General features: G+C 35.2%; 2 protein-coding genes and 1 long non-coding RNA gene across 4 annotated transcripts; 1 reads left to right on the top strand and 2 right to left on the bottom strand.

Annotated features, from left to right (window-relative positions):
* Positions 1 to 1,951: 1,951 nt before the first annotated feature.
* LOC111804301 (uncharacterized) lies at positions 1,952 to 7,238 on the top strand. The gene is made up of 8 exons (XM_023689056.2): positions 1,952 to 3,212; positions 3,838 to 3,970; positions 4,232 to 4,447; positions 4,752 to 4,907; positions 5,143 to 5,392; positions 5,852 to 6,252; positions 6,633 to 6,749; positions 6,834 to 7,238. Exons 1-8 carry the CDS (start codon positions 2,182 to 2,184, stop codon positions 7,167 to 7,169), a joined length of 2,640 nt encoding a protein of 879 aa, XP_023544824.2. The 5' UTR covers positions 1,952 to 2,181; the 3' UTR covers positions 7,170 to 7,238.
* Positions 3,877 to 8,506, bottom strand: LOC111804303 (uncharacterized). 2 transcript variants are annotated; one of them, XR_015422762.1, is made up of 4 exons: positions 8,367 to 8,506; positions 6,167 to 6,322; positions 4,198 to 4,430; positions 3,877 to 4,013 (listed from the first exon to the last, which is right to left on the bottom strand). It is a non-coding gene; the product is annotated as an uncharacterized LOC111804303 (long non-coding RNA). The 2 variants fall into 2 exon arrangements; XR_015422761.1 differs by lacking the exon at positions 3,877 to 4,013 and having other exon boundaries at positions 4,077 to 4,430.
* A 701-nt stretch (positions 8,507 to 9,207) lies between these two features.
* On the bottom strand, positions 9,208 to 25,285 carry LOC111804077 (DNA gyrase subunit B, chloroplastic/mitochondrial). Its single transcript, XM_087127727.1, has 21 exons — positions 25,076 to 25,285; positions 24,598 to 24,751; positions 20,935 to 21,015; positions 20,729 to 20,842; positions 20,111 to 20,167; positions 19,123 to 19,224; positions 18,682 to 18,832; positions 18,426 to 18,502; positions 18,122 to 18,232; positions 17,887 to 17,957; positions 17,431 to 17,572; positions 16,236 to 16,334; positions 15,985 to 16,113; positions 15,738 to 15,852; positions 14,898 to 14,965; positions 13,184 to 13,297; positions 12,989 to 13,105; positions 12,820 to 12,873; positions 12,599 to 12,704; positions 10,818 to 10,948; positions 9,208 to 9,763 (listed from the first exon to the last, which is right to left on the bottom strand). The coding sequence occupies exons 1-21, from the start codon at positions 25,231 to 25,233 to the stop codon at positions 9,695 to 9,697; spliced, it is 2,220 nt and encodes a 739-aa protein (XP_086983853.1). The 5' UTR covers positions 25,234 to 25,285; the 3' UTR covers positions 9,208 to 9,694.
* Positions 25,286 to 26,689: the final 1,404 nt, after the last annotated feature.

Here is a 26,689-nt window from a genome sequence, read left to right as displayed (position 1 = left end):
TAAAACCTTCTCTTAAACGGAAGCCAAAGACTTGAGCATAGCCGTAGGCGACGCAAGAACGAATTGACTTAGCTCACTTATCGTTAGAAAGTGAGTGCCGCACAATTGCATAAGTGAGTGCCGCACAATTGCAAATCTGTTGCGAGTGCGATTATGCCATCTAAATTTAAATATTTTTTTATTTAATAAAACTATGCTATATTCAATTTTTAAAAAAAATAAAATTAATGGTCAATTAATATATTAGATATAAAATTGAATTTTAGGTCGAACCTTAAAATTTCATTTTTCATGTTTAATAGATAGGTAGATTTAAATAAATATATTAATTAGATCAATTTCATATTAGATATAAAATAATAAAAAAAAAATTAAGAATTTATTGGAAACAAAATAAAAAATTTAAAAATGTATTAAAATCGATATAAAATTGAATTTTTTAAAGTTGATTTACGGATGTGAATGAATTGGGACACTAAAAATGTTATGATTCATAGGAATGAACATAGGCTAAGTATCTCACCAAATGCATCTCCAATACATATTTAAAGGGAGGAGACCAATTATTATTTATTTATTTATTTTTGGTTAAATTAATAAAAATATTTTTAAATTAAAAAAATACGCAATATATTTGAACTTTTTAAAAATTTCAAAATCAGTTTTAAACCTAAAAAAAAATTAAAATGTTTGTAGATAATTTATGAGGACAATTTTCATCTTTAGGTTAAAGTTAAGAATTTTTTTTAAAAAAGGTAAAATATGTTAATGCTAATTTAAAATTTCATAGATATTTTTTAAACATAATAGTACTCGATAAAATATATATTTAAATTTTCTTTAAAATAATAGTACTCGATAAAATATATATTTAAACTTTCTTTAAAAAAATAAAAGGTATTAATGAAAATTTTTAAAATTCAAAGATATTTTAATAACTCTAAGAATATTTTTTTTAGATTTTTTAAAAAATTTATGAGTTTCAAAATATATAGTGTAGGGGTAATTTTTATTAATTTAACATCTTTTTAATAATTAAAAAAAGATAAATTGTACAGAGATGATTTATTTGTGTATTAAGCAAATATAATTCATTTTTATCAATATATATATATATATATATTCAACACAATCATGCTCAATTTTATAATTAATTCATTTTTAATTATAATTTATACCCAAATTTTATATTAAAAAGAAGAGTAGATTAGAAAGCAAAGAAAAACAAATTATAAATATAATTTATTACAAAAAAACACTAATAATGGAATAATTATTAAACCAACAAAAATCTGAAACCCAAGTTTATTACCCAAATTTCATATTACAAAAATCGGAAACCCAAGTTTACCGTCGATAGATATTGTCATTTTTTAAACTTTCCTTTGAGGTTTTTTTTTTTATTTTTTTTATTTTTATTTTTTTATTTTTTTTTATTTTTATTAAACACGTTTGATAGAGAGAGATTTCCACACTTTTACAAAAAAATATTTCGCTCTGCTCTAAAACCATCGTGGGATCTCATCATCCATACTGTAACAACCTAAGCCCACCACTAGCCGATATTGTCCTCTTTAGGCTTTTCTTTTCAAGCTTCCTCTCAAGGTTTTTTAAAACGGATAGAGAAATGACACCTTTATAATAATGTTTTGTTCCCGTATGTAAGATCTCATAATCCATCCCCTTCGCAGCTCAGCGTTCTCGCTGGCATCCGTTCCCCTCTTTAATCAATGTGGAATCTCACAATCCACCCCCTTCGCAGCTCAGCGTCCTCGCTGGCATCCGTTCCCCTCTCTAATCAATGTGGAATCTCACAATCCACCCCATTCGAGACCCAGCGTCCTCGCTCTGACACTTGTTCCTCTATTTAATCGATGTGGGATCTCATAAATACAATGGTCAACCTAAACATAGTTTAATTGATTAAGATATATATTTTCAATCAATGTCTAACTCTACTCCGAACTAAAAAAACAAATTAAAAAAAATTAAAAATTAAAAAAATTAAGAAAAAAAAATTGAAAATAAAAAACCTATTGGCAATTTAGTATATTTAGTCATATATTCTAATGATGCAATAGAGAAATGCGTACCATCCCAGAAATGGAAGCAACCAAGGACTTCTCTTCCTCGTAAGATTTCAAAAGCCTTCCAGTGTGTATATGAACTTTCGGAACTTCCATGGTCTTCTTCTCCTTATTCCAACACAACACAAGCATGAAAAACCTTAAAATCACCAAAAAGCATCACATACACCTCAACAACCCTTTCCCTTCTCCTCCAACTTCATCTCCTTTAGTGCAGGGGGACCTCTCTGCAAACTTTCAAGCACTTCCTCCGTACAGAGTCTTCTCAATCGGACAGGATTTCCAGCTTCTATGGAGGTCCGAAAATGGTGGGTCTCTCTCAATTCATCATCTCTCTCAACCCAGCAGATCAATCTGGTCAACAATCCCAGGGCGAGCTTTCGTATCTGCAGCAATGGTGGAAACTGAGGTGGAAGAAAGCCGAGGTTCGTTTGCTGTCAAAGATGGGGCTATACGTTTGGTTTGTAATCATCAAACAATTGATGACATTAAGGAGATCAATGGCTGCGATTATGAATTGGAGGTTAGGGATCATCATTTTCCATCTGGGTATTTGGATTTGGACCAGAAAAGCCATAAAAAAGATGCCCAGTTCCCTATGTTGCTCATTAATGGCAGAATATTCAATACCAAGAAGAAGATGATAAAGAAGAACAACAACAACAGTCTTCAAGAAACTGGTTTCAATGTTCCGCCTGCTTCTGCAAGGTATTGGGTATTGTTTGAACAGAAAAACAGCAGCCAAATTGGGTTTCAAGTGATGCTTGGGCAACCCAGCTATGAATATCATTCAAGAGGGAGACTCAGCAGGCTTAAGTTTCGATTGCATCGGCTGAGGAAAGGGAAAGTTGAATGGCATTGGTCTTTGGCAAAACTGAAAGGGTGTGTCAGAGTTTCTTCTTCAGAAAAGGAAAGAGAAGACTTGAAAGCACCCGAGGAATTTGAAGCATTCAACAGGGTATGCTTGACTTATTCAAGTGAAGAGAAGGAGAGATTCTTTGGTTTTGGAGAGCAGTTCTCTCACATGGACTTCAAGGGAAAAAGAGTGCCAATCTTAGTTCAAGAACAGGGTATTGGTAGAGGAGATCAACCTATCACTTTTGCAGCTAATCTGGTTAGTTACAGGTAAGATAAACTAACAGTATACTTTCATATATATATATATATATATATATATATATCCTATGTCGAGGATTATTGGGTGTGAGTCCCACATTGATTAATTTAGTAGAAGATCATGGGTATCTCCATTGGTATGAGGCCTTTTGGGGAAGCCGAAAGCAAAACAAAGCCATGAGAGCTTATGCTCAAAGTGGACAGTATCATACCATTGTAGAGAGTCGTGATTCCTAACATGGTATCAGAGCCATGACCCTAAACTTAGCCATGAAATAGAATCTTAAATATCAAACAAAGAATTGTGAGCCTCGAAGGTGTAGTCAAAAGTGACTAAAGTGTCGAACAAAGGGTGTACTGTATTTGAGGGCTCTAAAAAAAGAGTCGAGCCTCGATTAAGGGGAGGCTTATAGTGTACTTTGTTCGAGAAGAGGATTGTTGAGGACTATTGGGTGTGAGTCCCACATTGGTTAATTTAGTGGAAGCATTAATATGAGGCATTTTGGGGAAGCCCAAAGCAAAGACATGGGAGCTTATGCTCAAAGTGGACGGTATACCATTGTGTACGGTCGTGATTCCTAACCTCCTAGTTCTAAAACTTAGTTGGAACTTTTTTTTTTTTTTTTGACCTCAGGGCTGGAGGTGATTGGAGTACTACATATGCCCCTTCTCCATTTTACATAACATCCAGAATGAGGTCTCTGTACCTTGAAGGATACGAGTACTCTGTATTTGATCTAACAAAGAACGATACGGTTCAGATTCAGGTACTCTTTCAATATCTATAGCTCTTTACTGCCTTTCTTCAACCTAAGAAGCCATGAAATATTTGAAAAGTAGAAGGTAAAAAAGAAACATAACAAATACCAAAAATAAAAGCAAGAGATTTGTTTTAACACAAAGTTATAATGTAAAGAGAAAAGATCTAAATTCTTCATCTCAGGATATCCCCAAAAGCACAAGTAAGGCGCTCATATAAGAATTTTAAACTTACAGTTTTCCTATTTTCTGGGAACCGGAGATGGCAGATTTATGGAAATTCCATTCAAGGAAGGATATTGCATGGGAACTCGCCATCAGAGCTTATTGAACGTTTCACTGAGACCATTGGGAGGCCTCCAGAGCTTCCTGGATGGATAATATCAGGTGCTGTGGTAGGGATGCAGGGTGGCACTGATGCAGTCCGCCAAATCTGGGATGTGCTAAAAGCTCATGAAGTTCCTATTTCTGCATTTTGGTTGCAGGTAGTACAAATTTGTCATTTCCATAAGTTAGTATTAGATTTCTGGATCAAACCTAATGATGCACAGTTATATATTACATGTTTTTGAAATGGTATAGTTTTTCTAAAATGCATAGATATTCTGTTAAAAATCACGACTCTCCCCACATTGGCTTCCCCAAAAGGCTTCATACCAATGGAGATGTATTCCTTACTTATAAACCCATATGATCATTCCCTAAATTAGCCAATGTGAGACTCCCTCCCAACAATCCTCAACACATTCTTTTACTTTCATTCTTATCTAAAAGAAGAACTTAATGTAGGACTGGGTGGGGCAGAGAGAAACGGTAATTGGATCACAACTGTGGTGGAACTGGGAAGTTGACACAACAAGGTACTGTGGATGGAAACAATTAATTAAAGATCTTGATGCTCAGCATATCAAAGTAATGACATACTGCAATCCCTGCCTAGCTCCGGTATTCTCTTCTTCAACACTCAAATCAGAAATATTGTTACTACACTCATGGATCTTCATCTAGTTTTCTTTCTTCTCCCCCTTTATGTTGTAAATCCTGTTTTTCAGCTAAGAGACATTGACACTGTCTTCTTAATGGCTACATAAGTAGAAAGCTTGCTATGCAATGAGCACCAAAATTGAAATAAAATATTAAAGACTAATCATTTCAGTTTCAAATTTCTGCATGACTTTAGATTGATCAGAAGCAGAACAGAAGGAGAAACCTTTATGAGGAAGCAAAGGAGTTGGGGATCTTGGTAAAGAAGAATGGAGAACCCTACATGGTTCCCAACACAGCTTTTGATGTGGGAATGTTGGATCTTACGCACCCAAATACTTCCAGTTGGTTCAAGGAAATTCTACAAGAAATGGTGAATGATGGAGTGAGAGGATGGATGGCAGATTTTGGCGAAGGCTTGCCCATAGATGCCACCCTATATTCAGGTTATACTAAGAAAAAATGACTGTTCAATGCTAATATTGGTGCTTAATTTCAAAATAACTACCTAAGGGGGAGTTTTTACCTTGATTTTCTTAATATCCATGACAAGAAAAGAGATTCTTCTATAATGTATAGTACTCTTTTGTTAAAATCTATCACAGAAATCATGATAAGTCGTTTCCCTGGTTAGAGATGAACTGGAAAGGAAGGAATTATATGCATTGATCGATCTTGCATAGTTTCTTGAATATTGATCTTCCAAGTTGAAATGAACATGAAATTTCGTAATTCCCACAAAGCAGGGTCATCACATGAGTTCCAGATTCCCTATTTTTTCTACATTTTTGTCTGCATCCTGGACAGTAACTTAATTCAGTTTTTTGTGAAAATCGATGTAACCAATGTACTTCCCCACCTGTGAGATATTACTATTACTCACGGATTTAGAACCATAATTTCAGGTGAAGATCCTATTACTGCACATAACAGATACCCAGAAATGTGGGCGCAGATAAACAGAGAATTTGCAGATGAATGGAAAAGTAAACTTGTTGGTAAGGAGAAAGAAGACCCACAAGAGGCCTTAGTTTTCTTCATGAGAGCTGGTTTCAGAAACAGTCCCAAATGGGGTATGCTATTTTGGGAAGGAGACCAAATGGTAAGCTGGCAAGCCAATGATGGGATAAAGAGTGCTGTCACTGGCCTTTTAAGCAGTGGACTTTCAGGGTATGCTTTTAATCACAGTGATATAGGAGGGTACTGTGCAGTAAATTTACCGTTCATCAAGTACCGAAGAAGTGAGGAACTGCTTCTACGATGGATGGAGTTAAATGCTTTTACCACTGTTTTCAGAACCCATGAAGTAAGTTACAAACAAACTTTACTTTTTTTCCCTTGTTTTCTCTGCCCCCTTCTCTGACAAGGATCAAAACCTGAAAAAACATTATGTGCGACATCAAATTTACCATCAAAGCACAAAATGCTGAATGCATAAGAAGCAAGCTTTCAAGATTGCATTATCTTATCTTCTTAAAAATTCTCCAAACAAATGGAAGCTTAAAACCTCCACCGAGATTTATATCAAATCAACTATGGTTTGCATCCAAATGAAAGGGAAGACTTAGTTATCATATATATACTCTTACAACTATGCAAAACTTGCATTAGAGTATCATTATCCTTTACAAATTTCCAACATACACAGTCTAGTTAAGTCAGTTTTCAACTGTCTTCTGCATGCAGGGAAACAAACCTACCTACAACAGCCAATTCTACTCGAACGACCGAACATTGTCTCAGTTTGCTCGCTTTGCCAAGGTCTATTGTGCTTGGAAGTTCTACAGAATCCAACTTGTGAAGGTAAATACGAAAAACTTTTACATTTAATCTGCAACTTCTATATTTTCAAACTCCACGCAGATCTTATGACCCTAAACAATACAGGAAGCCGCTCAAAGGGGCCTGCCCGTATGCCGCCACCTATTTGTTCACTACCCAGAAGATGAGTATGTGCTCACATTGGGTCACCAGCAGTTTTTGGTTGGTTCTGAGATCCTAGTTGTGCCTGTCCTTGACAAAGGCAAGAACAATGTCAAAGCCTACTTTCCTTTGGGAGAAAGTTCTTCATGGCAACATATATGGACAGGGGAGATATATGCTAAACCCGGCTGCGAAATTAAAGTAGACGCTCCAGTTGCCTATCCTGCTGTCTTTATCAAGGTTGGCTCCGTTGTTGGGGAAACCTTCATTAAAAACCTGAAATCTTTTAACATTCTTTAAGAAAGCGACCCTTAAAACTGTGGGTTGCTTACTATTCATTGAATTTTAATCTAGATTACATTTCTTTCACCTATACTTCATCACTTTTGATCTTTTCATTTGTTAAAAATCCAATTAAATTAGAACTGAAATCTGGGAATGAACCTACTTGGCTACTTGATATGTATTCCCAAAGCTAAGATGAGACTACAAAGCTGAGATGAGACTATAATAGTGATGATTTTACGAAGTTACAATGTGAGATCCCACAGCGATTGGGGCGGAGAACAAATTTTTTTTTATAATGGTGTGGAAACCTCTCCATAAAAAACACGTTTTAAGAACCTTGAGGGGAAGCCCGAAAGGGAAAGCTCAAAGAGAACAATATCTGCTAGTGGGGGAATGCCCTAAGAGGACAATATCGAAAAAGTCCAAAATCGAAGAAGTCCAAAGAGGACAATATCGAAAAAGTCCAAAATCGAAGAAGTTCAAAGAGGACAATATCGAAAAAGTCCAAAATCGAAGAAGTCCAAAGAGGACAATATCTGCTAGCTGTGAAAAGCCCAAAGAGAACAATATCGCTAGCAGTGGGCTTGAATTGTTACATACAAGGAACTGAGATCAAACGAATAATAGCGTAGGACTGTACTATACATATAAGTGACAGAATAAGAACTAAAATTATGTGCTTATTTTAATCAAGGTTTGAAAAACAAGTTTGGTAAATGTACTTTCATTGAACTAATGATCCTGTCCTTTGATAAAAAAAAAAAAGAGAAAAATCCCAAGAAGTTTTCTCGTCCAAGGATCAAAACCAGTAACGCAAAACATATCTTGCCAGTCAATCTGAATCCCTAACCATCTGAACTTACGAACAACTCCCAACCAGTTTTCATGAGAATGTAGAATACCGAACGATACTATCATCCCTCACATCAGATCATCATTTCCATCAAACACAGCGCACAAAATAAAACAACCATACTGACAATGCATCAAACATCTCCAGCGCATGCTTCATTAGAAATACAGAACCTCGCAGCAATGGGGATTGTAATGCTAATAAACACCTAATACGATTAAGACCGTGCATTCGAAGTGGAAAACTAACACAGTATCGCCTTGCATACAACATTATTCTGCGAAAACCTTAGCAGAACTACCTAAGGGAATTGCAGAGTTTAAAGACGAAAATATGAAGGAGATGATTAAACTTACTTCTATGATAAGCGATTGTGCTCCCATGGCGGAAGATCGCCTATGAAAAATTTGGGTCCTGGGGGATGGGATTTAGATTCGTATACTCCAAATGGATATTCCACTTGGGGGAATTTTCACACATACCCAAACATATTCTTTTGAATAATATGTATATATATACTTTTTTTTTTTGTTCTTAGCGTACTGCGGGACCCACCCCAAACGAAGAGGGAATTCCTATTATTTAAATTTTTAAAAATTATATTGATATAACATTATTTATAAAATATATTAATTTATTATATTTTTTTTACCATTTTTTTAATAAAAATTATACTAAAAAAAAATGAAAACTTTGAAATAACTATTTTATTAAAAGAATAATAAATTGAAAAAAATTTTATTAAAAGAATAATAAATTGAAAAAAATTGACGGTGGAAACTAGATTCCCACAAATTTTGGGGTGGGGAATCCGCCCACTCTATCTCTGAGAAAACAGTGATATGCAACCTCATCATAATACTTATGTTCTAAATTTTTGTTCAAAAATTATTTAGACTCAATTTTAGTTTATCGGGATTTAATTTAATTTAATTTTGTATGAATATAGTTAACGTTTGATAGAAATTGTGGTGGAGCCTATTAGGGAGATTGTCGAGTAGTCCGTTTGATAAAAAGTGTGGTAAAGCCTATTAGAGAGATTATCGAGTAGTCACAATAGGAGACTTGCCGCAAGAGACATGGACGATATATGTCTTAGGAATCCTAAACTCTAGATTGATGTGAGTACACTTCAAACTTATGCAGAGATCACGCAAGGATTGAACGGACTATAAAGATAATAATTGAGTGGTTAGATAGTCCAAGAACCCCGAATAAACTCTTATGGGTTAAGATAAACTCCTATAAATCGAGTGGTACAATTCGATACTTCAAACCAAACTTCGATAGTTCTTAGATAGCTAATGAGAAAACAGGGTCGTCTAAGTTGTCTAAATATGTGTAAAATTATACAACATCAGGGTGGGGCAAAAAGGAGAAACGCAGAATGGAGCCAAGCCAGAAACATCCAAAACTTGCTCCAACAACATTTCATGCATCAAAATGACATCTCAACTGTACCACCCTGAAGTCCCCTAAATTTTTCTCCTTCTATACAGACCAATGAGCACAGCACTCCCATGGTGTGGGCCCTGATTCAAAGCTATGTTCGTCTGCCGAACACCATCGACGACGATGTAAATCATGATGAATGCCAATTAGATAAATACTTCAACCAAGCAAGTTCCAAAGCTGACCATCCTGTTCCTACCCTTTTCTTGGATTAGAAGCTAATATCATATACTTATATATCTAGATGCCCGAGATCGATCATATTTGCAGATTTCTGAATAAGTTCCTTTCGGAAATCCACCTGGGAAAAAGAAAAACAAACCATATAAATTCACTGATTAGAACATAGATTTTTTTCGACTACGCCAGGTAAATTTTATGCTTGTAACCTCTTTAGAGGAAAAAGGAAAAGCCTACCCTTTTTGTAAGGGCCCTAGTTTGCTTAGACTAATTAGTGACGTCAGTCATGCATGCATTAATCACATATGCGGAAATTCATAATAAATACTTTTAAACTAAACTCATGGAAGTCAAGATAGATAATGATAGAGCAATATCATTGAATTTAATTAGTAGTTGTTAGGTGTTTTTAATGCAATTTGTTGTGTTCCAGAACTATGGACTATGAGACGCTACATCGGTTGGGGAGGAGAACGAAGCATTCTTTATAAGGGTGTAAAAATCTCTCCCAAGCAGACGCGTTTTCAAAGCCTTAAGGGGAAGCCCGAAAGAAAAAGTCCAAAGAGAACAATATTTGCTAGCGATGGGCTTGGACTGTTACAAATGGTATCAAAGCCAGATACCGGGCCATGTGTCAGCGAAGAGGCTAAGCCCCGAAGAGGAGTGGACATGAGGCAGTGTGCTAACAAGGACGAGGGGTGGATTGAGGGGTCCCACATCGATTGGAAAAGGGAACAAGTGCCAGTGAAGACACTGCACCCTGGGGTGGATTGTTGAGATCCCACATCAGTTGGGGAGGAGAACAAAGCATTCTTTATAAGCGTATGGAAACCTCTACCTAGCTGACGCGTTTTAAAAACCTTGCTAGCGGTGGGCTTGGGCTGTTACACTTTTCACCTAAACCTAGCGAATAACCGATGGGCATGGACAACAGACAAATACGATGTTAAAGGCAAAAAAAAAAACTATGGAGGCTTTGTTAAGTAAAAGAAATCGATGCTAATCTTCTCGAGTTTAAATGGATTGACCAGTATCTAATATACTTCTGTTGATATGGTTTCTTATTTGTCAATTGAGCAACTTTTAACGTGTAAGAAAATACCAAATTGATCCAAATGGTGCCTACTTCTGAACTGGATTGGAGTTAAGCAGTTGTGTGGGTATGAGCTACTTACTCGGACACCCATAAGAGATGAAAATACGACATTTGCTTCTGCTGCATCCTCAATTGCCAACTGCTTCAGCATCCTTTGTTCTGGGTCCATTGTTGTTTCCCATAGTTGGGCAGGCATCATCTCTCCCAAACCTGAAGTGGAAGAATATTTAGCGTACTTACAAAACCTGAATATTTTAAAAGCATACTAACATGGGAACTTTAGAGGGTGTACTAACTCACTATTATATAACAACAGCTTATTAGTATTAACATTATTTCATTACAGGAAAATATAACCTTCATCACAAAATGTGAAGTAAAAAAACAGCTAGATCAGTTTTACACGGCCTTAAAATTGGAGCGCCTTACAAAATTCCTTTTGTAACATCCCTTTCCCTCTTGTCCACTCTTTAGATTGGAGGATTTTGTTTGATCCCTCCCGTTTTGGCTTAGGGGTTCCTCACCCCCAAAGATCTTAGGTCACTTTTCTACAACAGCCCAAGCCCACCGCTAGCAGATATTGTCCTCTTTAGACTTTTCCTTTCGGGCTACTCCTCAAGGTTATAAAACTTGTCAGATAGGACGCTGGGCCCCGAAAGGGAAAGCCAAAGAGGACAATATCTGCTAGCAGTAGGCTTGGGCTGTTATAAATGGTATTAGAGCTAGACATTAGACCATGTGCCAGAAAGGAGGCTGAGCCCCGAAGGGGAGTGAACATGAGGCGGTGTGCCAACAAGGACACTGGGCCCCAAGGGTGAGGGTCCCACATCGATTGGAGAAGGAAACGAGTACTTGTGAGAACGTTGAGCCTCGAAAGGAGGTGGATTGTGAGATGCTAAATCGGTTAAGGAGGAAAACGAAACATTCTTTATAAGGGTGTGGAAACCTCTTCCTAGCAAAAGCATTTTAAAATTCTAAAAGAGAGTCCAAAAAGGACAATATCTACCAACGGTGGGCTTGAGCTTGGGCTTGGGCAGTTACATTTTCACTTTCTCTCTTCCAGAATTCCTAATCCTTTAAAAATAATAAATAAATAAACAAATAAATAATAAAAAATAAAATAAAATAAAAAAAACAAAAAACAAAACAGCCAGCGTAGTGGAAAAACTTTGTAAGTAGAGAATAAAATATTTGGATTTCCTTTGAGAAAATTTTCATTTTGTAGCTGCCCATTTGGTCCAAGCATTATCACCACTTATTGTAACTATATTATTTATACATTTTGCACCAATGGGAAGACAAGTCCTCGTAGAGAATATATGGGAGTGCTTTTAAAAGAAATAAGGTCAGCCAATGTATCTCACTTGAAGTACTTACAAATGACTTTGGTGTCTAGTTCTACTCTCTCAAGTACCTTTTGAAATGCTTTCAACCAAGCACTTGGGCCAAAAGCACTCTAGGAGTGCTTTTAACTTTTACCAAGAGTGTGAGATCCTATGGCCGTTGGGAGGAGAACAAAACATTCTTTATAAGGGTATAGAAACCTCTCCCTAACAGACGTGTTTTAAAAACCTTGAGAGGAAGCCCTAAAGGGAAAGCCAAAGAGGACAATATCTGCTAGCGGTGGGCTGGCAGTTACAGAAAGCATCTTTATTCTTATGGGTGATTTTAAGTATCTTTATTCTTACACCCAACCATGGTGATTTTAAGTGTGAGATGCCTAAAGCACCCTCAAACATTAGCATAACTCAACACAAAACAAGGATTAAAAGCCACCAAATGGTATGTATGATATCATGTAAAGAGGCAACGGATCCATCGAAGACATCAATGAGGTGGAATCAATACTACTTTGAATACCTTTGAACCTCTGAATATTATATGATGCATTTGAAGGGAAGGAACTTTGAAGCCTTTTTAGCTCCTTGTCATCATAGCAATAGTAAGCTTGCTTCCCCCTCTCAACCTGGTGATTTCCAAAAAAAAAAAAAAAAAAAAAAAAAGGCAAAGAAATTAACCACAAAAAGAACTAAAACTAAGCATGATTCTGCATCTCTGACCCATCAAGAGGGAAAGCGAACCTTGTAAAGAGGTGGAACTCCAATATAAATGCAACCTTCGTCAAACAAAGCTTTCTGTAATCAAGAACAAAACATCAAATTCGTTCTCGTTCCATTAAATTGTGCGTTTCAAGTTTGCTTTTGCATCTTACATGTCCCTAGCAATAAATCATAGTGACAATTACTGTACCTGATATCTAAAGAAAAATGTTAAGAGCAGAGTTCGGATATGAGCACCATCTACATCAGCATCCGTCAATATGATTATTTTATGATAACGAAGAGCCTCCTTTTTAAAATCTTCCCCCTGACGCCAAAAGTAAATGCAAAATCTAAGGAAAAAGTAATAATTTTAAACAATTTAAGGACAAAAAATATTATAAACCTTGACTCCAAGTCCAAGAGCAAGAATTAAATTCTGAATCTCTTCATTTTTGTACATTGCAGCCTCGTCTTTCCTCTCAATGTTTAAGATTTTTCCCCTCAAAGGGAGAATGGCCTGCATTGAGCATTTATAACAAATTAAGGACATCATGCAAGTACATTCATTTTTGTATTATTAAGCATGCAAGTACTTAACTATAGATTGTACGATAAACATTCGTACAATCCTGATTTCGCTGATTAAAAATGAAAAAACTGAAGTGACTAAAGGACTGGAGTACTATAAAAAGGAAAAGGACAAAATATACGGTATAAAAATAATATGTATCCATTTTTTAAGAATATTACATCACGTGTAGGTTAGGACATGCAGAATTGTCAAGAATATTAAAAATAAAACATAATCGGGTTCCTTAAACCCCTTCACCCTATTGTATGCATAGCTACTTTTTCAACAAACTCCGTAGTTGATCACTGAGTATGCTCTTTTAGTATCCTAATAACAACTCTAATATTTTTCCGGCCCAAGCCCACCGCTAGCAGATATTATCCTCTTTGGACTTTTCCTTTCGAGTTTCCCCCCAAGGTTTTTAAAACGCATCTGCTAGGGAGAGGTTTCTACACCTTTATAAAGAATGCTTTGTTCTCTCCAACCGATGTGGGATCTCACATAAACCTTACACCGCCCCAAAAAGTACTTTGTCCTCAGAGATGTAGTTGATCAACCAATTATCATGAAGAGAAGGCACAAAAATAAAATTATCTACTTTTTTTCCCTTCTATTTTCTTTCTCCCTATATTATCAAAAACTTCGAATTCAGACCCATTCAAAATCTAAACCACTCACAACAAATTAGGATATGGAAAGAAAACCATAGGTCAAATTATTAGTTTTTAACTTTTTTAATAAGAAACAAAAGAATACATATGGCTGAGAAGATTATACAAAAGGGAAAATGAGATATTCCCACGTAGCGAAAGGGTAACAAAAAAGACTCCCACATGGCTGCAATATGAACAAGATCATAATTACAAAAAGATCTAGAGAAAGAACACCAAATGGAGGAGTCTAATTGACTCCTATAACTCATTAATGTCGCATACTAACTCCTATAATAATTCAGCCATCTCCTTTGAAGCAGATCCCCTGGCATTAATTTTTCTTTGGACAAAAACCCACAATAAAATCTTCACCTTCTTTGACACCTTAGCTTTCAAGATGGCCTTAGTCATCTCAATCGATAAAGGGCCATGTTTCAACACAGGAATTAAGGAATACACCATGAAGCAACCATCATTTTGGAGAGACCATGATGTAGAATCTTAACTTTTGGACGGCTTAATTGATAAGGACAAATTTCTTCTAATTGATTTAGAATCTTAACCATCATTTTGGAAAGACCAACACATTTTATAAAGACAACTATTCCAGAGCTTCCTCATCAGTCAAATTTCTTCTAATAGGAAAACCCAATTGCTGGAGGATTCAGACCAACATTGATAAACCAACTCTCTTTAGAAGTTGTGATATTATAGATCCTCGGGAAAGAGAACTTGAGTGCTCTGTTTTTAGGCCTTCCTCATTTAAAATCAATTCTTTTCACATTATTTTGAAAAAAAGAGAAAAAAAAAAAAAAAAAAAAAAGGAAGAAGAAGAAACTATCCTAATATTTGGGATTTACAAAGCAAACCAATCATTAGCAATCAGAGCATACCTGGAAGCGCCTATCACGGCCCTGTTTTGCACTTCCACCTGCAGAGTCTCCCTCAACAATGAAAATTTCTGCGGCAGAGGAGGAAAAATGAGATTAAAGAAAAATATATTTCTCAAAAAAAGGAAAAAAGAATAAAATGCACTCATAATGCGAACATTTCCAAGAAAATTTTCAATATTTTTTAGTCTATGACAAGTTCGACAACTGCTTTTTTTTTTTTTTTTTTTAATATTTTTGAGTATTAAGGTCAACTTGCATACTCAACTTAGGAACAACATTTGACCGACAACATTTGTTATCAAGAAAATTCATAGAATATTAAATACTAAGTAAGTAACCACCATAGCCTAAACTCATTCTCTTTAAACCATCTATTTTTACCTTGATACTAAATGACCATTAGGCCAACCATGGCGATATTGGATACTCAAATTATGATTAAGTGCCTACATTGAAGATGCTTTTTTCCCGAGAGAATGGAACACGAGACTTCAGATATATATATATATATATATAGAATGAATATTTAGATATGTTATATTATAACCATCTTAAATTCCAGAGTGGGTTGGTGAGGGTGCCTAATGGCCTCTAACTATGGTGAAGGTCTCACTGGGAGAGTTGCTATGTTACAAATAACTGGAAAAGTTGGGCAGTAAACCAATTGACTTTAGACAATATTTGACTAGACTAAAGCCAGTAAAATACTATTAAGTAATCTCCATGCTATAAAGCCTAGATGAAACTGGAAATTCCATACATATCAATGGAATTCTTATAGAAAATATTACATCAATGGAAACTTGTTTCTCTATTTCCATCCAAGCGTAAGCTCAATACCTGAGTCCTCAGGATCAGTTGATGAGCAATCAGCTAATTTGCCGGGAAGTGATGATGAACGCAAGACACTTTTTTGTCTCACAAGCTCCCTTGCCCTCTTAGCAGCCAGAGCTGCCTGAAAATAAGAATAATAAGAAGAAAATAATTACTTCAAGTTAAGAGGAATGACAAAATGGAATCCCACAATTAGAGCACTTTTGAAAGGAATGAATCATGCATACAACTTCGTTGTCTTACAGAAAATCACCTTGAGAGCATTTAAAGATTTTGAAAGGATTAAATCAAGGACATCAGGGTGCAACTCCAGGTATTCAGTTAGGTACTCCTGTATAGATTGCTCAACTACTTTTCGCACTTCAGGATTTCCCAACCTTGTCTTTTAGGAATAGACAAAAAAGTAAGACACACATTATAGAGGAGAAAGCATAGATAATAGCAGTATAAACTGGCCCAGAGATCAAAATTAAAATTCATATTGACATCATTTTGGAAGGGTACCTTAGTCTGTCCTTCAAACTCTGGATTTTGGACCCTCACAGAGACAACACAGGTTAATCCCTCCCTAACATGTTCACCACTTAAGCTGATATCCTTGTCCTGGAAGAAATACATAATTGTGTTTAGTTTATTTCCTTCTATTAATAATTCTTTAGTTGGACTATAAGAAAATCAAATATTCTTGTCGCACCTCACATGACAAGAGAATGAGGGTGTGTGCGCATTTGAAAATAATCAATTAATGCCAAAAAAGCTACAAAACGAGGAAGATTAAATATATTCACCCTAGACCATATAGTTGGTTAGAACCAAAATAATAATAATCATAACTTCCATAATAATTAGAGGTAGCAGCCCAAAAAGTAACATGGAAGCTAATATGATTCTACACTGGCCTATCCTCCTTCCCATCAGAAAAATATATGGCCTCCTTCGTTTCACTTACGCTAAAGGATGATAGAGATTAGTCCTCAGCATTTCAGCATTTTCTTTCGAATGATGACCATAAGCTTGCCACACAAGAAGTCTCCAAGATTTTTGGAGCACAAACATAGAACTAGGATTCCTCTTCTGGATTTTAAATATAAGATTTCCATGACACAAACAAATTTTGCATGAGATTGCAAAGTACATTCTGGTTCAAGGACTCATAGAGGCATATAATAAAAATATTTAACCCTGTTTAGAAATATCACATCAAGTTTCTGTTCTGTATGACCATATAGACCACAACTCTTTTTTTTATGAGAAACACAGTTTTACCATGTATGAAGCTACAAAAGAATGGGGCAGAGGAGAGAGTTCCATCTTGAAGACAATTGGGTACCAGAACAAAACCCAATTGACACAAAAAGAAGCCTGGTTATGGAAGGACCCTACGGTTATTAGAAAGATAATTTAATTACCTTTTATTTTCCATTTTTTATGATACCTAGGAATGGGGGGTTTGGGCATTTGGTAGGAAGTAGGAAGGAGAGAGCAAGGAAAAGAAGAAGATTTTTCTGAATAAAGCAGAAAAGTAATTTACTCCATCTTTGTATTTGACCACAAGAATCCAGAACATGAAGCAGCCATAAAGTTAATGCAAAATATGCCATTATCGAGCAAAGGTTATATTCAAATCTCTGACCATGTAAATGAGCAATACACGTACAAACACATTATGAACTAGATAAAACTCTGGAAACAATACCACCTTAATAATCTTTGATTTCTTTCCAAGATTATTTAGAGTTCTCGTCAATGAAGCCTTCATCCCATCTATATGGGTGCCACCATCAATAGTCCGTATGCTATTAGCATATCCCAGAATTGTGTCTGAATATGCATCTGCACACCTAGTAAACAATCAACAAGGCAGACAATATTAAGATTCTTGCCAAATAAGTGTTAGTTGCCGTATGATTCTTATCATCTCATGCTATGACTGGCAATCAAAATTCACAATTCTGACTTTGCAAAGCCCTGATAGTCCAATAACCAGGTAAGAATCAAATCGCAACAGTTGAAAAAAAAAAATTAACATATTTCTAGTATGGAGATTTTCAATCAATCAGGCATTGAGAGTAATAGTTTCACGGATTCTCATTGTTCACACAAAATAATAGAAGATTTGAGAAAATCCAGTGAACACCAAGATTAAATGACATACCATTGAAGTGCAATATCAATGGCTACTCCATCCGTTTCTTTTCTGAAACCAAATACATCATGAAGTGGTTTCTGGAGAAACGAAAATGAGCATTAGCAGTGATTATAGTTGGCTTTATAATGTATAGTGTATGAAACATGAAATGAAAATTAGGGAAGACCTGTGACAAGAACTGAAGAAAAAATTAAAAAAATAAAAATAAGAAGACAAAGGGAAGAACAATAAGATGATATACTTTATCACTGTTCAACCATGCCACATATTCAACCAAGCCACCAGCATAGCAGTATTCATTGTATTGGTTCTTCTCCACATCATCATCTTCCTTTGTAAGGGTTATAGTCAACTGCAAGGGTTCATATCACAGGGGTGGTAAGTCATACATTGTTTCAGAGGCTTCCAACATGTAATAGAAACCAATAAGCTATCTCCTGCCACATATGCTTGGTCGATGATTTTCCAGAAAACAGAAAAGGCTGACTAGTATCAAGGAAGGCATCATTTTATATAAATAAAAACAAAAAAAATACAAAAAGTACCTTGGGGTTTAGAAAAGCTAGCTCCCTAATTCGTCCAGATATTGTGTTGTAGTCAAATTGTATTACAGTAGTAAAGACTGGATAAAATTACAAGGAACACGTGAATTAAAGTCGAAAGAAAGACCAACAAGAAAAATTCTTATGCTTGGTAAATAATTGAAAATTAAATCAACATTGTTAAACGCTAACCAAAAGAAAAATATAAATTAACATAATAACAACAGAAATATTTCAGACCATGATGGTCAAGTAAAACCTTCTTTGTCGGGCCAAAATCTGATGCGAGTTCCTTGATGATCTTTCAACTCATTTGAAGGAACATGGCATGTTAGAGTGGTTGCCGGCTTTCCACGGGAATACTTTTGGTGGAACTCCTTCCCATCACGCCAAATACAAACTTCCAACGACTGCAAAGCAAGTAAAAATTTGTCATTTTAAAGTAACTACTAACAGGAAGTCGAAACTCTCAACCACCCTTCAATTTCTATCTGTTCAGGCACCAATGGTGACATGAGTTTTATGCACAGATTATTTCAAGTTATTTGTTTGTTCATTGTTGTCTCACCAGTAAAAGGAGATTGAAGCTGCCGGTTATATACCGATGAATATAGAAAGGAGAAACTACAAGTTATAGTCTAACCATGCATCCAAGAGTTTAATTTCAGACAAAACTCTATAAAATGGATTACAGACAAACCTCAGACAAGGCATTAACCACGGACAGACCCACGCCATGTAGTCCACCTGAGACACTGTAGCCACTGCTGGAACCACCAAACTTGCCACCTGCATGTAATACCTGTACAATTCAATAGCAGATCAGTCTCGCCACCTTGGTAGGATTACAAAGGAAAAATTGCTCGTGCTCACAGTTGTTAGAAATAGCAACTTCATTAAAACCTGGTTAACTGCCATGGCAGCAGTACAGCCACAGAATGCAAAAATAAAATCAGATTGCAAAGTAGAAAAGGAACAGGGTCATGATCCAAACAACGATTATTGAAAGATTTCTTTTTGTATGGGTATTTGAAAGCACCATAAACAAAGTTGAATATTAAAACTATATGAAGTATGTGAGGGTGCACTCTTTATTATGATGCTCTCTTTATAACGATTTTTGTATTACGATTTTGTAGAAGTTTATCCCAATTAGGAATCCTTGTGTAATCTCCATGGTGTGTGGGGATAGCATCTCCTTTTTTCTATTCTTGTATATATAAAATATACAAGTCGTTTCCTATGAAAACAAAACCATCTAAATTCATAAACATATATGATTACAATAACCTTAAAATTTGAATCCTTTTGTATTTTTTTGACGAAAACTTGGATTCTATTCAAATGAAAAACCTAAAATCATTTTCAAAATTAAGGTGCTGTTTCAGTTCGTTACTTGGTATTTTATTATTAAAAGAATTATCATTCAGTAACATTTTAGGGCCGATAGTTCATTGTTGTTTTAGAAAAAAATAAATGCTAATTGCAAATCAAACATGAAGTATGCACAAAATTACTCTGCTCCCTTTTCTCATGCTTTTTACCCAGAAAACTACTTATAAATTTTAAGTTGTATGAATCATAGGACAATATTCCACCTTTTATTGTTCCAAGAATACACAATTAATACATGCAAGCAAAAACTATTCCATGGTAACTCGAGCAAGATGTTGTTCATGAAGCAATACCGTCAACACAGTCTCCAAGGAAGATTTCTTCGTAGCAGGATGCAAATCAGTAGGGATCTGCAACATATAATTCAAAAGTTTACACAGGAAAAAGTAACTACAATGTTCACAACAGTTACATATTATTAACTTGAAAACATTCGTCCAAAAGCAGCATTTCAATCTTAATAGCACATTCTGCATGAAGCCAAAAGTTAAATTTCTAAATTATTATAATTATTAAAAAAAAAAAAACATTTCCTTCTACAGATATGCATTCAGTAAAACCTTATTAAAAAACTCCTCTTCTTTTTGTAGCATTGATTGGCTTGGAAGTGATTATCCTCTCTTTTTCTATTAATTTATTATATCACTGAAATGATAGTATGTTTCTCATAAAAAAATAAAAAAAGTAATCCTGCAAACTAGAAAAAGATTATAGTGAAACAAATCATACAATTTTGAGTATCAAGATTGTGAATAAACTAAATCAAAATTTAAGAAAAATGTTAAACACCTATTATAATGATTACAATTTGAAGAACACTGTTCAAGTTAATAGGAATATGAATTGAATGCAGTAATCTGAGCTTTATGCTGTCAAGCTGAAAAGAATTGAGATAAAATGATAAATCATACCCCACGTCCATTGTCAGTGATGCTCACAGAATTATCTGCATGCAAGACAACATCTATCTTTGAGGCAAAACCAGCTTGAGCCTCATCAACAGCGTTATCCAATATTTCATAGACCTGCCAAGATCAATAAAGACATCTCATCAAACTTTTACTATTCTCTGTTGGGGGTGGATTTTCTCCATGTTAGAATTAGAAAAGTCAAATACCAAATGATGCAGTCCACGAGGTCCCGTGCTCCCAATATACATTCCAGGCCTCTTTCTTACAGGATCTAAGCCTTCCAGTACCTAAAAATTTCAAGCAACCAGCAAGAACCAAGATCAGAATCAGGAAGTATGCACCACAAACACTTAACCAGGAAACAAATCCTAGATTATGCTTCGGTAACAATGTCTCCTTCATATGCACTTATACATGTATTTACTTCAAAGACTAAGAGTTTTTATCCTTACAATGTTCAACCCAATGGTTGGCTAACGGAAGAGGAAATTTCAACCGATCTGTTGGTTCAAAATTCCAGCAATGGTCGTAGAATTTTAGCTTTCAATGCTATCTAACAGTGGAAGTGTTAAATACATCTTTTTGAAATATCCTTTCACTTAAATGTGTTGTGGCAAAGCCTTCTTTAGAACAAACCCTATTGCTGAGAACCATTGTGAATTGGCCTAAGAACCCATTGGTTATGCAAACTCCTAGCACACTAATACTAAACTCTACAAGTCAATGTGATTCAAATCAAGGGACTTAAGTTAGGTACAGACTATCTCTTAGGTTAAAACCTTGAAATATTGAAACACTTAAGTTTGATGATCAATCAACTTTAAATGTCTTTTGAGCATGCAAAACTAAACACAAAATTGCATAAAGGGAGCTCAAAAATCTTAAAGTACATATGTTTGTTTCTGAAAAAGCATTATAAAAACAGGGGAACTAAATGCTCTATCATATACAATAAGAAAATTGGATATCAATTAAAAAAGGGAAAAAAATCAATGTTTTGGAAAGCATGGCTTTTCAAGCATGCATCTCAACGCCCCACAATAAAGTATATTCTCCAAAGACCATCATCTCAATAAGCAACATTTTTCTGTTGTGTGCATCAGAACAACTAAATAAATAACGAACAAAGTTTCTATTGAACTTCACATTTAGTGAACTCCAAAAAAAAAAATGGATAAAAGGCCACGATTACATGTAAACTAAAGAAATAGTTTCCATTAAAGAGCATGAGGAAGTCTAAAGATCGTACTTTCAAACGGTAACAAGTGTCATCCAGACTTCTGAAAAAATAGCCTACAACTATTTTAGGCTGCAGCATTTGATAAGCTGAATATTGACATGGAAGGGATTGAAAGTTCAGCCTTCTTGGCATGCAACAATGGATCTCTCCCTCAAATCTACATAGGTTTGCTTCCTAGGGAAGGTTCTCCATCCTTTCTTTTTGGTATCTGATACCATTTGAAGCAAGCTCACTAAATTGGTGACGCTTCCCTATTTCAAAAAGGGAAAGACTTACCTTGATAAATTAGGTATCACTAAATCATTAGACTTACTGGGCATTGGCTTCAACATAATAGGCAGGTCAAGGATATCTTCTCTCTAAAGAATCATGATATTGGTAGAGAATTCGTTCAAGTGAGATGTTCGACATTCATCCATCCATATGTAACCTCCGCTTCCGTCTTGATACATAGTTGACCCTTCTAACCATTGGTTCCAAGATAACAACCAAAGACTAAAGATCGGTCCTAGTAAGATCACAGTGAGACATCTATGCATGAGGCAGCCATTGTTGACGCCCCATTCCAAAAAATTGCAAGCAATACTATCAAAGAACCATACCTTCCTAAATTTTTGTCTTTTCAGACATAAAGGAAATGAGACCCTAAAAAGCCCTTCATTAACACTTTAGCAGGTGGGATTGAAGGGAGGTTTACATACAACCAAGGAAAAGTGACTTATGATTGAATCTTTAAGGCATGTTTATTATATGGTAGATCCAAGTCCATGGCAGGTTTCAAGTTCACAAGAAGCTTTGGCAACCACCATAGGAGGTGTGATGTACATGCATTCATTTCATGAAAGGAAACGACAATGATGGTGGTAGTCACCATAACATTTGGGCCAAGGTTGCAGACTCTCCACTTCAAGGGGTTTCGGCATAGGTGATTTCAATCAAAAGAAGGCTTTATTTTTAAAAGGGCTAGAGATATTCTCATGGGGACAAGTCTTTGTGGAAAGGCATTATCATAAGCAATTACAGTAGGCAAACACTAAATGGACCCCATTCAGGCAAGTAGCAACCCATGGAAGGACATTATCAAAGAAAAAAACTTTTCGAGGAAAATTCCAATTTCACTTCAAGAATTGAAGGAAAAAAAGATTTTGGCAAGATAACTGGCCTCACATTTCTTTTCCTTTTCCTAATGCTATTGCAAGTCTATGTTCTAAGTCTCTTTGGGTCACAGAAACTAGTTGGCCTTGAGCTTGGGATCTTAAGCTTAGAAGACAACTTCTGGGCAAGGCAGTGGAAGAATGGCCTAATCTAACATCCTTACTTTGAAATATGTTTCCACGTAAAGCAAGCAGATGGTATTATTTGGATCCCCAACCCATCTAGGTCTTTCTCGGTCAAATTGGGGAGCATAATTCTTCCATCTATGATTTCTTATTTGGATCAGCAGCTTAGCAAAATGATATGGAAAGGCAGCAGTCCTTTGGAAACAACTTTTTTTCCATTTGTTCTTATCTCCTGATAATTGTCTAATATGCAGAGGTGGTATAGAATCTATCGACCAATTCTTCCTTCATTGCTCTACGCTTTCAAAGGTTGGCAATACACCTTCGACTGTTTTGATCTTGTCCATCCTAAGAGTGTGGAAGATGGTTTGCTCAAATTTAAAGATGAAGACAAATATTTATGGACAACCACATGAGAGCTCTACTTTGGCTCCTTCAAAAATTGAGAATTCAAGGTCATTCTCAAATAAGTTAAATTTTTTTATAAATTGCTGAGACTTCATTATACAGTCTTAAATTTGAGTGCCCTCCATAAATCTTTTCGTAATAGCCCATATTTTCTTCACACCTTAGATTGGAGGCCTTGTGTCTGATTCCTTCTCCATAGGCTTAGGAATCCCTCTCCCTAAGATCTTAGGTTGTTTCTCTTTTTTCTGGTATATATATTTTTGTTTCTCATAAAAAAAAAAAAAAAAAGAAAAAAAAAACAAAAAAAACAAAACAAAACAATAACAGTCTGCAGCTGAATTTGTCCAACTAATTTTTCCACCCCACACAATATCTGTACTATAAAATACTTACGATATGAAGTAAACTTTCCATTGGTATGCCAACATGTCTGTAGTGGAAAAGGTTTGACAACAATTGAGAGAAATGCTTTAATTATTTTCAAAATGTCATTCAACTATCGAGAAAATATTGAAAATATCAAGATAAAAGTAAATTATAACAATTTATAATATACATAAGAACTACTCTTAACTTTTATTGATTAGTTCAAACATTTTTACAAGCCCATGTAATTTTCATGATTTAATATGAGTGCCCATTATCGTTAACATTTCAACAGTATATTCATAAATTTAAATTGCAATTTAACTCGTTGATTCAAGCCCAAGGCTTAATCAAAAAATCCTTTAAAAGATTCCAAAAATCAGGAAGGAAGAGGAGTGATGAGCATAGCTATGATCAATGCCTTTTACGAAATATGATGCTTAACAAATAATATAAATTGGAAGTTACATGTGCATATGTTCATCTTTTGCATGAACCCAATAACAAATGTTAACACAATAACACATCAAACGTAAAAACATTTGACTCAGAATTTGAAATTCCCAATTACTTGCCTGAATTTGCTCTGACCCATAAGCCTTCAAACTCTCACTTCCCGGCGATGTTTTAGTAGCAGCACTTGATGACATGGAAGCCTTCGCAGAGACTACTACATTTTGTGCCAGCCGCAAGCTAGTGGGAATCTTCCTCGCTCGAAATCTCGTCCCACTGGCTCCATTAAAATGACAAAGATTAAGAAAAAATTCAAATAAAATAAAATAAAGCAAAAGCATTGTTGACCGCGCAAAACTATTCAAGAAAACCAAAACCAAGAGCCAAAATAATCACATTAGCACGTCTGATTACTAAGGCCATTAAAATGCAGTTCAAAGCTAACACCTCAAATCACAACACACCCAAAACACCAAAACAGAACGAGACTCAATCCATTATCTTAAAATGTAAACACCGCAACATGAGAAAAACATAAAGAAACACATTCTGAACATTCCTGCATATTATCCAACGAAAAGCAGAGTAAAGAGGAAGAACCTGAACTCAAGGAAACTGAAGGAAGGAGCTCGAGAGGCGGCGGAAGTAAGAGAGCGGAGGTGAATAGAGGAAGGGAAGAGGGAGGTTGATGAAGCCATGAGGCGAAGGTGAAGATAAGGAGGAGTTTTAAGAAGAAGAAGAAGATTGCGAAGCGCCATGAAAGGTCTTTTTGTGCTGAAAAATGGAGGGAGGTCTGAGGTTGGGGTTTTGGCTGATGAGAACTACAGGAGGATAAACCCCTTTTGTATCGGCTAATTGGGCTTCACATAATGGGCTTCACATAATGGGCTTCACATAATGGGCTTCACATAATGGGCTTCAAATTTATCCGGCCCAAAATAAGCCCAAAACATTTTGGGATAACGGGTAAGTTTTGTAAAAATATTTTAAAAAATCTTTATTATTAATACTATATTTAAAAAATACTCGAGTACCATTAACACAATTTACCTTTATAAATAAAAGTTAAAAAAAAAATTTACCTGCAAGACAAAAACTGTTATACAAACATTTTTAATGTTATTTTTTGAACGTGATATATCGTAAATGTATTTTTAAATTTTTTATAAAAAGATTAAAAGTATTTTTGAAGTTTAAAAAAAATATTAAAAATAATTTTAAAAGTTCTTTTTTAAACCATATTTGAGTTTTTTTTTTTTTTTTTTTTTTTTTTTTTTTTAGTTTAGGGTATAATTGAAATTTTTGAAATTTTATATTTTTATTAGACGGTTCAAAGTTTAAAGGTATTTATTAATTTAGCCTATTTGTAATTAATTGAAATTATAGTGATGGAAATTGTAATGAAGCCGCTACTACATGCATGTTAAGATTGCTAATTCGAAAAATCATTCGAATTTAAATATTGTCATGAACTTAAACGTTCACAAAATTCATTTAAAATTGAAAAATAACGTCAAAGAAATAGTGTAACTAAAAATAGGACAAAAACGACCTCTCCTGTCAAATTTTAAACCAATGCAGATGCCCCCATCACGTATCTTGACTCTTCTTTCATAGCCTCCATGGTTGACGTCATCGTGGGTTGAGTATTTAAAAATATTCAGTAAGTTAGTCAAACTGTTGGGATCGAAAAATGTAATTGCATGTCATCATAGTCAATGGTGGGACCTATCTTTTTGTGACTGTTCCTTGGGCTCTACTTTCTTTTTCTTGGATGTGTAGTGCTCATCTACACACGATTTCATGCACGTATGCATGAATCTACTAGATGGGCTTATATACGTACCCCTAAACCTGACTATGGGCTAGTGCACGCTCAAGCTACTGAAAATCAATGGAAGGGAAGGAGTGTGTGTCACATCATGGTGTAGCGCCTGTATAAAAAAGATATTGAAGAAGTATCTCATACTTGTAACATTTATTATGCATGAGGGGTCGGGAATAAACACTTCATTTGTAAAGCAAAAGTATTGGAATCAACTTTGAATTTATTTACAATTAAACCAAACTAAGGTTTAAGCAAATTTACGCTCCAATTCCTCTATCGGTTAAATTCTTCTATAAAGTCGGGTTGAATCTCCTTCGTATGGTCCTTATTTTAATATTTAATATATTAAATATTTAATATATTAAATATTTTTCTCCATTTATATT

Source organism: Cucurbita pepo, chromosome 10, assembly GCF_057944985.1.
Source record: "Cucurbita pepo subsp. pepo isolate OVF chromosome 10, ASM5794498v1, whole genome shotgun sequence".
Lineage (NCBI taxonomy): Eukaryota > Viridiplantae > Streptophyta > Magnoliopsida > Cucurbitales > Cucurbitaceae > Cucurbita > Cucurbita pepo.
The sequence above is the reverse complement of the archived record's forward strand: the minus strand, read 5'-3'. Positions and strand labels throughout refer to the sequence as shown.